We start from the raw sequence: 14,649 nt of genomic DNA on the forward strand, positions 1-14,649 counted from the left end.
ATAAGGGGGGGCGGGTCGCACTCAGAGGCTTGCTATGTGAAAGGGGTCACTAGTACAAAAGTTTGAGAACCACTGCTTTAGTGGGAAGGTACCACTGGTTCCTAATTTTTTTTTAAATTACAAAGCTCTGGCTTTATAGGGGGCATACTCATTTCTATCTTTTTTTCTACTCTACTTTCAATTTTTCTGCTTCTTCCTGCCCTGTTGCTTTGTTCTTACTCTGTGCTCACTACCTCCAGTAGTGTTTGAATGAAGAGAGAAACTGATGTAGAATGCAAAATTAATCATCTGATACTTTTCTGCTGGCATCTTCTTTCATTATATCCACCCTGGTAGCCTGAAAAGCTGGGGTACAGTTTATAACAAACTGATCGATTTGTTTTCCTCTAAACGGAGAATTAGACACTTGCCTTAATAACAATTCTATCAAATTAGTTGTCTTATTGTTAGTAATCAGTTGCTGGAGTATTTTTACAGTTTTGGAAGAACTCATCTAATGGCTTAAGCTGAATGGTAAAGCTCCAGCAACAACAGTGAGGCATTTAGCTCATGGCTTGAAAACATTTCTATATAGTTTTGACCTGTAATAGAAACAGACACTTTTCTGACTTTAATCTAGAAAGCTCGTGAAGCTAACCAGGCACTTCAAGGTCAGCTGGATCATGCACTGATTCAAGCTTTGGACCCTACCAGTAAAGGCAATTCTCTGTTCGCGGAGGTATGTTATGTCACAATTATTGCAGAATGTGTTCATTGGGAGGAGGTATAAATACTTCCATCACTATAAATTTGTACCTTCAATTACACACTAAACGCTGATGTATTTGTGTTCCTGAGTCATCAGCTATGACTCTCTACACAGACTACCATAGATGTTGAGCTATTTGTGGGGACTGAGTAGTTTCTAATCTCTCTAAAGTGTGTGAGAGTTAAGTGTGGTAGCAACATTAATAAAACTGAATGGACTACATTTGGAAAAATTTGAGGGTTGGTGGTGTACTTTTTGCTACTGTACTAAGCTAAATGAAAACTATAAATTGGGAAGGAATATTCAGCTGGATGCTCTTATCTAATGTATTTGGGGAGTTAATGGATGGGACTGTGTCTGACCTCATGTAGGAGCCTGCCTGTGTTTGGCTTAGTTGAGACATACAAGTACCGGATAATCCAATCAGCTGAAGGGGATCAGATCTTCTTACCTGGCATTTATGGGAGTACCATGTTGTAGTTCTGTTCCAGCTTCTCCCTGTAAATTGGTGTAACTGGCATGAGACCTTTTTTTTAGGTATATGAAAACTTCATGACAACTTGCACTAATGTCAGTAGGGAAATGGAGTATGTACAGTACTACTAAGGGATCTCAGGAGTTACTTTACTTGTATAACATAGTACAAGGGGCTAAAATCTCCATTGACCTTGCGCCTGGTAGTAAGGTAAAATCTATTCATTATAGATGCCTTAGAGCAGTGGTACCCAACATGGTGCCCGTGAGTGCCATGGTGCCCGCCAGGGCGTCTATGTGCGCCCGTGTAGTGGCTGGTGGACAAGCATCTGCTGAAATGCCTCCGAAAAACGATGCCTCTTGATGTAGCTGACGCTTCTTGGTGGCATTTCGGCAGATGCTTGTCCGCTGCCCATGGTCCTCGATGGCTCGTTGTCCGGCGCCTGTGACCTGGAAAAGGTTGGAGACCACTGCCTTAGAGGTACATAAAGTGTTTTTGTTGGAGAAGTCACACTTCCAGAAGTGTCACTGGTGATGACTGTAACCTCAGGTTCTTATCTTAACATCTTAAAAACCATCTTAAAATCCATCATTATGATTTCCATAGTAATAATGTGTTAACAATGTTCTATAGGTGGAGGACCGTAGGGCAGAAATGGAACGTCAGCTGATCAGTGTGAAAGTAAAATATCAATCACTGCAAAAACAGCATGCATTCACTAGAGAACAATTGCAGAGAATGAAGGTATGACCGTTATTGTAATGCTCCAGGGTTTCCTTGGGGTCTGACAAAACACTGCTTGAGAAAACAGGTTAGGAATTTGGTTCCACAGGCGATAGTTAAAAAACATACAAATAGTATTTATGCAAAAATAACAAACAGAATATGTCTGAGGATTTTGTCTGTGTTCAGTTTAATATCACATGAAGACTTAATTTATTGTTAAGGATATCTTATTGGCAACTTAACAAATATTATCAGCCATCCCAGAAATCAAACATTAGACTAAAGCTACTTCATTAGTAGTAGCTATTTTGTTCTGCTGTCAGTCGTTCACTACAGATATTGAAAGTCTCTAAAATGATTATCCTATTTTTGTCCTTGTTTTACCCCCAGTACTCATTCATTGTCCTTTTGCCCTAATGTTGGAATCTATTTGTACTCTAAGCATTTACTTCTGTACCTTAATAGAGGTTAGCAATAATGTTGTTGGCTATCTATGCATTGTAGGTCATGCCAAGAACTAAGCATGTTTTCACTTTGTTTTTCCTCTGATCCTGCTGCTTTTACTATGTATTGCTTTCTTGCTCTGCTGATCTGTCATCTCTGTCCCAATACTCAACTCAGTCATACAGTTCATAAGACCTTTTCTCAAGCCTTGAGTACTTTTTTTAGTTTCCTGACTTGCATGTCAGTTAAAATTATCACATCTAAACATCAAATATTGTGCACCCTCCTGAGTTAGAACATAGTTGTCCCATCTTGCAGGAAAAACTCCAGGGAAAGTTGTCCACAAGAAACTCTGGAGATAGCCTGGAAGCCAGCATTTGCATTACCTTAAGGTGAAGGGGCTAATTTTGGGTTGGGGAAAAAGTAGGACTGACTGCACAGAAAGTACTCAACTACCATGGGGTGGATAATGATTATGGTGGGATAGGAACTTCAGACCTTACACTCCCTCCACAGTATTACTTGGATGTAGAAATAAGCTTAAAAGAATCCTCTTCCAAAAGATTAAAAGATTAGGAAAAGATTTACTGTAGAACTTCTGCATACTTAAGATAATCATCTGGTGCATATATGCACTCAGTTGAACCACCGAGATGAAATTTCTTGCTCTGTATTCCCAGCAAACATTTGAGCAACTAAAATGGCTAGCTAGCCTTCAAACACACTTTCTGATATTTCACTATTTTAAATATTAGTTTTGGTTTTGACTAATTTTGGCATTTTGGACACCTGATGTCTGAATTGTTCATTTCCCAGCAAAGATGAGTAAAAAGAAAAAATGAAATTCTAAATGTAAATATGAAGAGTAAGAATAGTGACTATCTCTGTTCCCATGTTTTAAAATGTTATCGTTTTCCCCAATTGTTGTGCTACTTACCAATATTTGAAATGCCTTTTCTGACAAGCATTGCTTCTGCCAAGATGGATTTACTTATTTCGTTCTCCTTTAGCCAGGTTAGTTCTTTTTCCTTAGTAGTTTTCTTTCTACTCCACTCTGCATTGTAATGTTCTTCAGTTCTTGCCTAACACTACTACGATTGACAGTCCTCAGTTGGATTAGCATTGACTAGCTCTGGAAGAGGAAATCATATTGTCACTACTGCATTGGGAGCAGCCTACACTGTGTGGATACCCACTGTTGCCATCCTCTTTCCCCTCCCCACATAAATTCCAAATGTATTAAGGACTAGCCTGTTTCTGTGGGTCCAGTCATTGAGTGTAGTGGAAAGTTGTTGATTTCCATAACTATCACATCTGAAATATTGCTTCTCACAGCCAATTCCTTCCCTTCCTTAGACTGGCAATCAGCATGAGGAGCAGTATTGGGGGCATAGTATCTGAGAGTGCAGACTGGCTTTACTCTAAAATGAATAGAGGACATGTGAAATGAGCTTTCTGCCTGCTGGGAGGAGTAAGGGTAGCATCTCTTGGGAGAGATGGTATTGGGTGGATTAGGAGGAGGGTGAAGGAGTAGGAAGAAGCAGAAACGTACCAGCTCCTGTCTGTTACAAATCTTAAGGATGAATATACTTGACCTCAGGGACTTCAAGGGTTAATGCACTTCATTTATCCATCTGTATTTTAGTTCTCGTAATGTACATGCTTTGGATATAGTCTTTATTCCTGTCCCTATCACTTCTATGCAGTCTTGTTCAATATTTAACTGTGTATTAGGTTGTTTAAAGCTGTTTTTACTAAATCAGTGAAATACAATTCATAATGCCTTTGCCATTTAAGTGTTCTCTCTGTTTGGCTACAGCTAAAATCAATCTTTTAATTATTCATGTGTCTTATAATAGAAATGGGGGTGGTAGATATTGATGTCCTTTGAGCCTGTGGACTTCATCTGGAATTTTATTTTTACTGTTGACTGCTCTGGCTAAATGACTACACAAAGGCATCTTCTTGGATCTGCTCCCTGTGTGTACTAGATGATTCATTTTTTACTTTTTTACTGCTTTGTTTTTGTTTAGCCATACAAAACAAGCATCTCGAGCTTTCTTGTGTATAGCCATCACAACTGTTCATGAAATTTTAGCTGGGCTACAGAGGAGTCAATGAGTGTGTAACTAGGCTTGGAGAATGTCACTAGGTAGTGCCCAATAAGGACAGCTATGACACTTGAGAACCAGCCCAGGTTGAGTTGGATAGACCAGCAAGTATTAAAAATCCATCTTTATTGTATAAGAACATATTTAATATGACAGTTGAGATAACTCAATGCCATTTCTGTACTTGTAGGAGTAGAAAAGCATTTAAAAAAGTATTGCAGTGAATGTCAGCTGCTGAGTTAGGACTGCAGTCCCCTAAGATTCCTGGGTAAGGATATGAGTACTGAAAGGTTTTTCTTTGAGTCTTAACATTGGTATGGTTTTTGTTTGATGTTTAGCTACAAATGGCTACGCTGCTTCAGATGAAAGGTTCTCAGGCAGAGCTCGAGCAGCTAGAACGCTTGCAGTCAATGTTAGAACAAAAGAATGGTGAAATAGAAGATCTTCTAATGAAAGTAAGGCAACTGGAGAAATTTAAGGTATGTATTTCACAAAATAAACCTGTAAAGTTTAACTGTTGTAATGTGGGACAGATAAGTTCTTCAAAATGTGAGAGGAGGCTTTCAGTATAAATTCTTATTTGTAATTCCATATAATCTCAACGATGCTCACAACTCTTATTTACGTTGGTAACAGTCTCCATTTTACAACTATTGTGTGCATCTTTTTAAGTCCTAAAGAGTCACACAACTCATATTTTTATTCTTGTCTTTTAAGGCCAGAGGGACCATTCTATCATTTAGTCTGTGATATGTAGGTAGTCAGACTATCATTAAATTTCATCCAGTTGCACATGTATTGAGCACAATAATATGTATGGCTAAAGCATATCTTTCAGAAAGGCTTCTAGTCTTGACTTGAAGAAATAGAGTATCTGTTACTACTCTTGTTAGCTTTTTCAAATAGCTAATTACTCTCATTGTTTAAAGATGTCTGTTGTCTAAGGTGAATATGTCTGGTTTTAGCTTCCAGTTATTTGGCTCTTGTTATCCCTTTTTCACTAAATTAGATCCTTTTGGTACCCTATATCTTTCTCCCCATGAAGGTATTTGTACACTGTAATCTCTTCTCCCCCTCACTCGTCCCTTTAAAATAAATTATTTTGCTTTGTAAAGGCTAGCTGGTCACTGGTGTGTGTGTGTGTGTGTGTGTGTGTGTGTGTGTGTGTGTGAGAGAGAGAGAACTTCAAGGACTAGACTAAGGTCAGACCTGCTGGGATAAATGCATTGGCGTGCAGGGCAAATGGAAGCCGAAATACCCAATCTGGAGGGGCAGGGATACAGGTCCTTGCTTCAAGAAAGGTGAGGGCTAAGAAGCTTGTGACATTGGTGCATGCCCTGACAGAGCCAAAGAAGGGGATCCGAGGGACAGTTGATACTGTGACTGTCTCAGATCTAGTATCAACAGGGAGACTCTTTCATTCTGTTTTTCACTAATCTACGGAATGTTTGGGTAGCTTACGCTATACTGGATAAGGAGGGTAAATTTTTAATCAAGGCTTTTTGTGTATCTTTGAGACCAGAGGATCTTTTTCAGTTCTGGCTACTTCTCTAAAACAAAATTTTGGATGAAAACACTCAAAAGAAATGAAGCTCTTGCTACCTCAAGTTTAAATCCCTTTATAAAGCAGGTAGCTTTATCTGGCAGGAGTTGTATTAAAATGTTGATGAATCAGTGAAAACTCTAAATAGAATAGAACTAATGCACTTCTGAAAACACTAGTTGACAATTCTTTGAACTCTTCCCTTGCATCAGAATTTATATGAGAACATGGAAGAATCAAAACCTTCTAGCAGCAGTTCAATAGGTGGAGAATTTGAAGATGGCTATTATACAGATCTGCTTCAAATGAAACTTGAGAACTCCAAGTAAGTGTGTGGGGGTTTAAAACCTAGAAATAGAATTTTACGTATTTTTTTGTTTTTAAAAAAAATACTTGTAATCTACATTAATTTACAGCTTACACTCTGCCATTTCTTCGTTTGTCCACATGTATTCTGTTCTCAGGGCACGTGGACCCCGGGTGCTCAAAATTGGAATCTTTAGGTCATCAGTGTCCTGCGTGTATCAGTAGCACAAAAGACAGAGTGGCCTCAACGGCCCCTCAGTTGTTTCTCACCATTCGTGACTGAGATGGAGCTCCTTGGTACCTGTGGATTTTATTCCTCCTCTTTTTAAATTACAGTTAGCTGTGTGCTTATTAGTTTTGAGTACAGTCAGTTAGGGTAGCAGCCTGTTTTGGTAAAATTCTAATAATTTTATTATTTGGAAGTTTTAACTTATTTTGTTTTGCTTTTTAATTCTCCCTCCCCGTCCACCCCCAGTACTTGGGAAAAATCTGTTTTACTCCTTTTGCCAGGCAGCAGTTCCAATAAATGATGGATACATGAGATGTCTATTCTATCTGGGGCATCCCTATTCCCCACAAATGTGCTCTAGTGCAGTCTTGAGATTTGGAGTTAACTGCTGCTAGTACAGAAAACAGAGCATTGGATCACCTCAGCATAGTGCTCCAACATAGTTCATTATGGAACTAGCCTCATTGATACCACTCCCTGTAATGCTACCCAGTCTATACTGAATGCACCAATACCAGGCATGCTGGCACTGTCAACCCACCCAGATGCTTTCCTGTCCAACCGAGGCTTATGGCCCTGTTCCTGGGTATTGAGAGAAGATGTAATAACGAGTTATCTTAAAATCTCCTCTGCTCTCTGTAGGGCTACAGATCCCTTCCATGTTACTGAAGCCCTTTTATCTCATTGACACAGAGTGCGTCCCCGAGGCCAATGCCCTCTAGGATCCCTTTGCAGCCTGGCTTCAGCATGCCCCTTCTTTAACACCTAGACTGCTCATTTTCATCTTTGCTTTTTGTTAACCTTGTTTGTCTCTCTTGGTCCAGGAAGCCAAAATCTACATTATTGATGTGCTTGTGAAAGACATTGTGTGGCTTTTACTAATACTCCAGGGTTTCTTAGTTTTGATTGTCTTGGATTTTAGTTCTAGAGGTCCTTGGCTTTAGTTTCATCCTTAGCTGTATATAAATTAATGCCATTGCCACCCTCAGTCTAAGGTTACATGTTACACAATTTTCTCTTTAATTTGAAATAAGTATCTAAAATATTACTGGGAACTTCCTTCTGGTTTGAAGTCCAGGTTTGATCATACAGAATAACAGTAGTATAGTCTTCTTCTAAAATGACCCAGTTTGGTACTGTATGCGGAGGAGCAAAGCCTCAGCTTCAGCGGAGCTATGATAATTTAGCTCAGCCAGAGATCTGTCCCCCAGTCTTCATTATTTAGCTCAAATGGACTACTCCCAGTCCAAACATTGCAAATACAGGCTCTGAAGTTGAATACAAAACTAAATTGTATTTGTCTATGCACAGGTTGTTATTTGGGAGGGAGGGTTCTCAGATTAAAGTTTGTATAATTTTCACTACAGTGTTACATAACTTCTTGTTTAAGTACCTTTTGTTTTCCATTAATTAAACTTATTCCTATTTGAGAAATGAAGAGACTTCAAAATTCAAGTTTGGGTTGGGATTTTTCAAAGCTCCCTAGAAGATTTGGACTTCCAATTGCAGTTAATTGTTCTAAGAGGGTTTGAGCAACCAAATACTTAAGTTTTGAAAGCTCACTGTAAATTGTTACCTAATTTGACCCTTGTGAATTTCAAACTGATCAATTCCTTTTCCTTCCCAGTAAGGAGACCGAAACTTTGAGAAACGAACTATCCTTACAGAGAATGAAAGCTTTATATGAGAGCCAGAGGGTTCTGGAGGTAGAAAGGAAGCTTTTTGCCAATGAGAGGCACCTGCAGGTATGCCAAAGTGAGAACATGAACTTGCGAGTTATGCTGGATGAGCTGAAAATGAAGTACGAACCTGAAGGTAACTATTTCTGATCACTAATAAAGTTAAACAAAATAAATACTTGAGCCTTTTTTACCATAACTACCTTTTTTGCTGAGGCGTGAGTTTTCAACCAGCTAAAATATGTCTTCAACCTGACCATAAACACTCTACTTAAACAAGTGACTGTAAAATATCCTGCTGTCTTGTAAGTTGCTGAACAGAAGTGATTTTTAAAAACATTTCTTTATTGAAATGAATATGTTGAAGTAGTATACTGACATTTAATTTAACAAGTCTGAAATCTGTGTGCATGTGTATATATAGTTCTGCTATAGAATTCTGAAACTGAAAAACTGAAATTCACAGCAAATAGTGAATAGAACTTTTGAAGCAGGATGGAAACTCTGGATGCTGGCATTTTTACCAGTCCAAGACACCTACACATTACTCTGGAGATCTTTGAAGCAGCTCAGAGTTGTTCTTGAAAGTGAAGGTTGACCATATAACTTTTCTTCTTTGTTAGAATCTGCCACAGCCATGCATATAAAGCAGTGGCTTTGCACTCTAACCTTGCCCATTATTATCCCAGCTTTTAAAGGCAAATTTTTTGTTGTAACCTACTCCTTCCTACCCTTCAGGCCCAAGCTGCCGCCTGAGCCATAGCTTCAAAGGGCTGTCTATACAGCTATTTTAGAGTGCTAGCCTGAGCCAGAGGCTCTTGACTGCTAAGGACTGTATAGACATATATCCACTGAGTACAAAATCTTTTGTGGTGCTGTTTACTGAATGGGTTTACCTGTTGAACTCTTTCCTTGTTATACGTCCCCTCTTCCTCTCAATATGGCATAGTTGGCGAACAGAACATTTCTCCTCCACTGGAAAATGGTGGTCAGGTTGAATCTCTCTTGAATTCACAAAATCTTACCAGAAAGGAGTACATGCTGGTTCAGTCTGACAAGGCTGCCATGTCAGTGCTTGTTCATACTCTAAGCTGGTTCAAACTGGGGAGAAGTCAGAATGCCACAGTAGTTGCTTATTGTGCATGAATTCTTCCAAAATCTGCCTCACTGAGAAGCTGTTGGGTGTTACTGTGTGGCCACTACAAAGCTTGTGTATACAGCTAATTGTTCAGCTGTCATTTAATCCTACAACTGGAATTTGAAGGAGTCCCAGAGTCCACAAAGAGGTCAGTTATCTCAGGTACTGGCAGGAAGAGAATGCAAGCTCAGCTCTCTGCCAGTCCGAGATGCTATCTCTAAAAAGGAAGCATTGGTAATATTTTCTATTTTCTGTTGCCTGTAAGAATGTTTTACAGCTAAAAAAGCTTTTTAGCTGTAACCGTTGACTTATTTCCGCAGTGGAGCAAAGCCTAGTTCGGTGTCTGTAGTGCTGCGCAATTCACCCCTGCAGTACCTTCTGCTGATCCCTCAGGGAATTAGCTTCCAGCCTCTGGACCACCCTCTGTCGGCCAATGTCTCACTACCGCTGGCCCCCGTGTCCTTCCCAGGACTCCAGTGCCCTGTTATCTGGCAATACACCCCTCAGACTTGGGGTCTCCCTTCCCCAGGGGACCACTATCTGCACCTCGCCTCAGCATAAGACTACTGCCAGTCATCGTCTAACCCCACACCTTGGGACATACTGCAGTGTAAAAGCCACTCATCATAGGCAAGGTTGGGTTTGGACCTACTGCCTTTTCCTACCCCTGGGCTGCCCTCTGCAACCCCTAGTAACCGTGGACCTTCTCCTAGGCCGCAGTCTGGGGCTTTCCAGGTCGGAGCTCCCCAGCTCCTCTGCCTTTCCACAGCCCTGCTCCACTCAGGTCCTGTGCTTGGGTCCCTGCAGCCAGGTCCCTCCTTCTCAGAAGCTAGAGCGAGTCTGCTGAGCGCCTGGCCTCCAGCCTCTTATATAGGGCCAGCTGAGGCCTGTTTGGGGCATGGCCCAGGTGTGGCTGCTTCCCCAGTCAGCTCCCAGGGCTGTTTTTAAACTCCTCATGGCAGGAGCGGGTGACCACCCCAGTAGAGTGTCAATGAGAACTGTTGTGATTATTTCTAAATTTCCATTAGTTTCAAGTCACTGGGTATGCTGATCTCTGTATAACCCTCAGTTTTTTTTTCTCTTAGTTGTCTTGGGACAATTGCAAACTTCCTATGCATTTCTTGGAGCCGTTGAGATGTGTACACTGAAAGATTTAGATTAGAGGGCAGGGTGGGAGTACTGCACCATTGTGACCGCAAAAAGAACAGGAGTACTTGTGGCACCTTGGTGGCACTCCTTTTCTTTTTGCGGATACATACTAACATGGCTGCTACTCTGAAACCATTGTGACCATGTTGTTCAAAAATTGTTTTGAAAAAAACAGAACAGGTTTTCTGCTGAAGCACGTCAAAGGTGTGAATCCTGAGTTTGCATCTCCAGAAAGTTTACTAGAATTTGAGTTGCAATAAAAATATTTGAAGCATTTTTCATACCAACTGTAACCAAGTGCCTTGTAAAATTACAGCGCATTGACTGAAAACAGATATAATGCAAGTTACTTTGTGGCTAATAAATTAAAGCTTACAATCAGTCTTTCAGGCAGTGAGAAACTGAGGCATAGGCAAGAAAGATGCTTTCAGGTGACACTGTTGAGAATGTGGAAAACGCAACAGGTCTGGGAACTACTGAGAATCTTCTCAAAAATAGCGGTAAAAGGATGTAAGGAGGTGTAAGAATGAATTGCTAGATGTGTTAAGCAGGGGCAGCAAATCCTTGACTGTCTTAAATTCTCTGGTTTCCAGGTTTCTTCAAAGTAGAAAAGTTTTAAAGATGGATTGATGGGGTCATGCTTCCTCATGACAATTAAAAAAAAAAATCAGCATTTTTGAAAGTTAGGTATTGGAAAGCCCTAAGGTAGGGGAGGTCACACTTGCCCACCTAGAGATGAAACTATGGCCCACGTGAAGAGTACTGCAAAGATAATAGGCAGATGTGTAGTGAAACAAATGTGGAAGAAGTCCATGGTCATGAAGAAAGGAAACTAAAGTTAGGAAATGGAGTACAGTTTGACCTAACTCCTTCTGCCTAAAAGAAGTACTTGCTTTTTATTTGAGCAGTTCGTCATCAGTAAGTTTTAGCTACCAGGATAGCAGCCCAAATGTCAGAAGAATGAAAAAACTTTAAAGGAGGTGTGTGAAGTTAGGTATATCTATTTAAAAGGGTTTGGTGAAAGTTTTAAAACAGAGGTCAGAGAAGTAAAGTGGAGGTACCAATTATGTCTTTGAATTTAAGTCTTTTGGGACTCTTAGATGTATGTTACTACAAAGTCACTGTCTGATAGCTCCATCAACATGGAGGCAGCTAAACATCTTGGGATGGTCTGCATTAAACAAGTCATCACCTGAATAGATTAAATGCTATCTTGCTGGTTTCAGTAATAATATGAAAGTGTATGTTTATTTCAATTACCAACATGTTTCTTTGTATACAAACATAACTATCATTCTTCTCTAGAATTAATTAAAATCCCTAAAAGCTTAAAAAGGAGGGAGAAGATTCCAGTGGACATGACTTCTGAACCTGGAGAGAGCAAAAATGCTACAGTAGAGGAAACTACTCACTTTTCATCTCAAAATAAAGAAGAAAGAAAGATATATACCAAGAACTTGGATCCAAGTGATGACCGTCAAAGAAAATATGTACTTGTGGCAGCACCAATGAACATCACTCCTCTTCCAGCAACACAACCAAGGGCTGAACCCGAGAAGGATAGAAAAAGAGTGAAAATCAGAGAAAATAACATCGAAGGTTCAAGTGAAAGAAATGGAAATAACTCTCTAACTCCAGCTGCCTCCAGGTCAGTGTCATCTTGTGTGTATGCTCATGGCAATCAGCGCAGACCTGCATCTGTTTTCTTTCCCTGCATGAACTATGCTATTCACTTCTTTATCTATTTTCTCAGTGTTGCATGCAGTGTAATTCCTCAGTTCCGGCTGCCTACACTCAATTTTTCAAAACCTTTTAAAAAGGCTAAAATGATTGCTAATGAAAATGACTCTTAGAATCATGAACCTGGATCTTGGGAATAGCTGATATTTAAGGTTTACTATTATTCAAAATATCAGTGTCAATTTGTATATCTTTAACTTAACCATGATAGATCAAACTTCGTTGGCTGAGGCTTCTTTTCATGGTCAATTTGAGGCTGCCATGCAAAACTAACTATGGCAGGACTTTAGGGATTGCGTTCCAGTAGTTCGAAAACTTGATACTTAAAGTAATACGTAGCCTAAAATTTGCACGTCACAAAAAATGATTGCCACTATTCAAGATCATGTTTTGATGAACTATGTAATAACACAACTTCTGTTTTGAAAACTAATATTCGTCAAAATTACTAAAACTTTCACTCTTTTTTATTCAAAATTTAAGTAATGATCGATAGAGGCCTAGCACTGTTTACAGAGCTCCAACCTTTTTGTCTTTGTAAAAGGAATGCTACTTTCTGTTCAAGCTAATATTCTCATGTGGGAGCACGTGAGAGTACATAGAAATATTACACGTTTGAGCTCTAATGAAAGGTCAAAAAGCTATGTAAGTAAAAATCAGAAAATGCTGGCTCTCTAGTATTTCAGGTCAGGTTCTGCACACAATAGTGGCTACACTGATGCTTTACAGCGCTGCAACTTTCTCGCTCAGGGGTGTGAAAAAAACACCCACCTGAGGGCAGCAAGTTATAGTGCTGCAAAGCTCCAGTGTAAACAGTGCCCCAGCCCTGGGAGCGCGGCTCCCAGTGCTGCAAGCTACTCCCCACGGGGAGGTGAAGTACGTGCAGCTTCAAAGCGCTGCTGTGGGAGCACTCCTGCGGCAGTGCTTTGGAGTTTTGAGTGTAGCCAAGCCCTCTGTCTCCTTTATAGTGCCCTTCAGAAACTCCCCCCCCCCCACTTGTTTCTGAAATATTTTTTTTCTTAGGCTTCTATTTAGCATTGTTCATGGTACAGCATAATGCTCTATATTGGAACCATATATACTACAATCAAACATAATACAAACTGTTTAAAAAACATGGAAATTAGATACAGAACTATGCTGAATGAATGTTACGGTTGTGAGGTCAAAGTTTGGAAATGCTAGAAGTAAAGATTCTTGTGCAACCTCTGCTTCCTTGTGTGGATGTAATTATAGGCAATTAAAATGGTGTGATCAATTTTTTTTTCAAAACTCAAGTCTCATTCACTGCACTTCATAACTACTGTTTTATATTTACGCTATTTAGAGAAGCTTTAAAATATAAATTCAGAGATTATCTGATGAATAATAGAGGGATACCCCCATTGTGCTTTCTCAGTGTAACATTGCATCATCACTGGGTTGGAAGAACTTGCTGGTTCCATTTTAATTAGTAGGTTTAAATGGACTAGGGGTAAGAAGGCTTTGAATGATGAAGGGGCTGTGGCTTGGGAAGTGGGGTTCCTGGAGGCATTACATATATGCAGAAGCATGGAAAAGGGCTTGGGTGAGAAGAAAATCAAGGCAGCCTCAAGTCTGTTATGAGAGGAACAGAAGGGAATATGGTAAGACAAAATCCGATATTGGCCAGGAAGTGCAGAGGGACTTCATGCTAGATGATGATGCTTAGTTCTGCTATTGGTTGACATTAGTAACTAGAGTACCTTTTTAATGAGTGAGAGTGGGCTTAATAACAAATTAAACTGTGACAACTGTCTGTTTCAACACATGGAAAAGATCACAAAGATTCAGTTAAGTGCATGTACAACTTGTAAGAAATATAAGGAACTCAAAGGATGCACATGTCTGGCTTGTGGTATAATTCAGATATTGAATGTTTTGGTTTGGGGAGCACAATTTTTGAGCTTCCAGTTTAGTTAGAGTAGAATCTGTCCCCTCTCAAACAGTCTTGTGCGCTTGTTGTCCAACTGATTTTAAGTAAATTAGTCATAAATACTGACTCCACATCCCTCATCTAGGAGGAAGGTGAGGAAGAATGTGCAGGAATGTCAAAAATCGGGTAGACCTGAGGGGCGCCAAATTGGTTATAATGACTTTTGGAGTTTCGGGCCTCTTTTGGGGCCATCTTGCCTTATCTAGAAGGGAAGGAAACACTTAAAGCTGGATGTGAAAGAGGTGCCCTGGTATGACTAACTGATGAAGCAGCATCAGCAGGCTTTGGAGAAAGTAACATCCATAATTCATGGGTTAACGGAAGGCAGTTAAAATGTGTAGCATTCTTGAGGGTGAAAAGGTGGATTAGAGAAGTCAGCTGTGGGTTTGAAGGGAGGTTAAAGCTGA

At 40.0% G+C, this 14,649-nt stretch overlaps 1 protein-coding gene across 5 annotated transcripts in view; it reads left to right on the forward strand.

The window, feature by feature from the left end:
- The window catches only part of SPDL1 (spindle apparatus coiled-coil protein 1), a 53,248-nt gene that overhangs the window by 25,819 nt on the left and 12,780 nt on the right, over nucleotides 1–14,649 (forward strand). For 3 of the 5 annotated variants that reach the window (XM_050962675.1, XM_050962674.1, XM_050962670.1), the window contains 6 exons: nucleotides 620–718; nucleotides 1,857–1,967; nucleotides 4,843–4,983; nucleotides 6,260–6,372; nucleotides 8,210–8,397; nucleotides 11,854–12,991. In XM_050962675.1, coding sequence (XP_050818632.1) covers nucleotides 620–718; nucleotides 1,857–1,967; nucleotides 4,843–4,983; nucleotides 6,260–6,372; nucleotides 8,210–8,397; nucleotides 11,854–12,401 — 1,200 coding nt within the window. In that variant the 3' untranslated portion in view covers nucleotides 12,402–12,991. Of the gene's footprint in view, nucleotides 1–619; nucleotides 719–1,856; nucleotides 1,968–4,842; nucleotides 4,984–6,259; nucleotides 6,373–8,209; nucleotides 8,398–11,853; nucleotides 12,992–14,649 lie in introns of those variants that run through there. The other 2 variants (XM_050962672.1, XM_050962673.1) reach the window with 1 other exon arrangement.

The sequence above is a fragment of the Gopherus flavomarginatus genome, chromosome 7 (genome assembly GCF_025201925.1).
Source record: "Gopherus flavomarginatus isolate rGopFla2 chromosome 7, rGopFla2.mat.asm, whole genome shotgun sequence".
NCBI classification, from domain to species: Eukaryota; Metazoa; Chordata; order Testudines; family Testudinidae; genus Gopherus; species Gopherus flavomarginatus.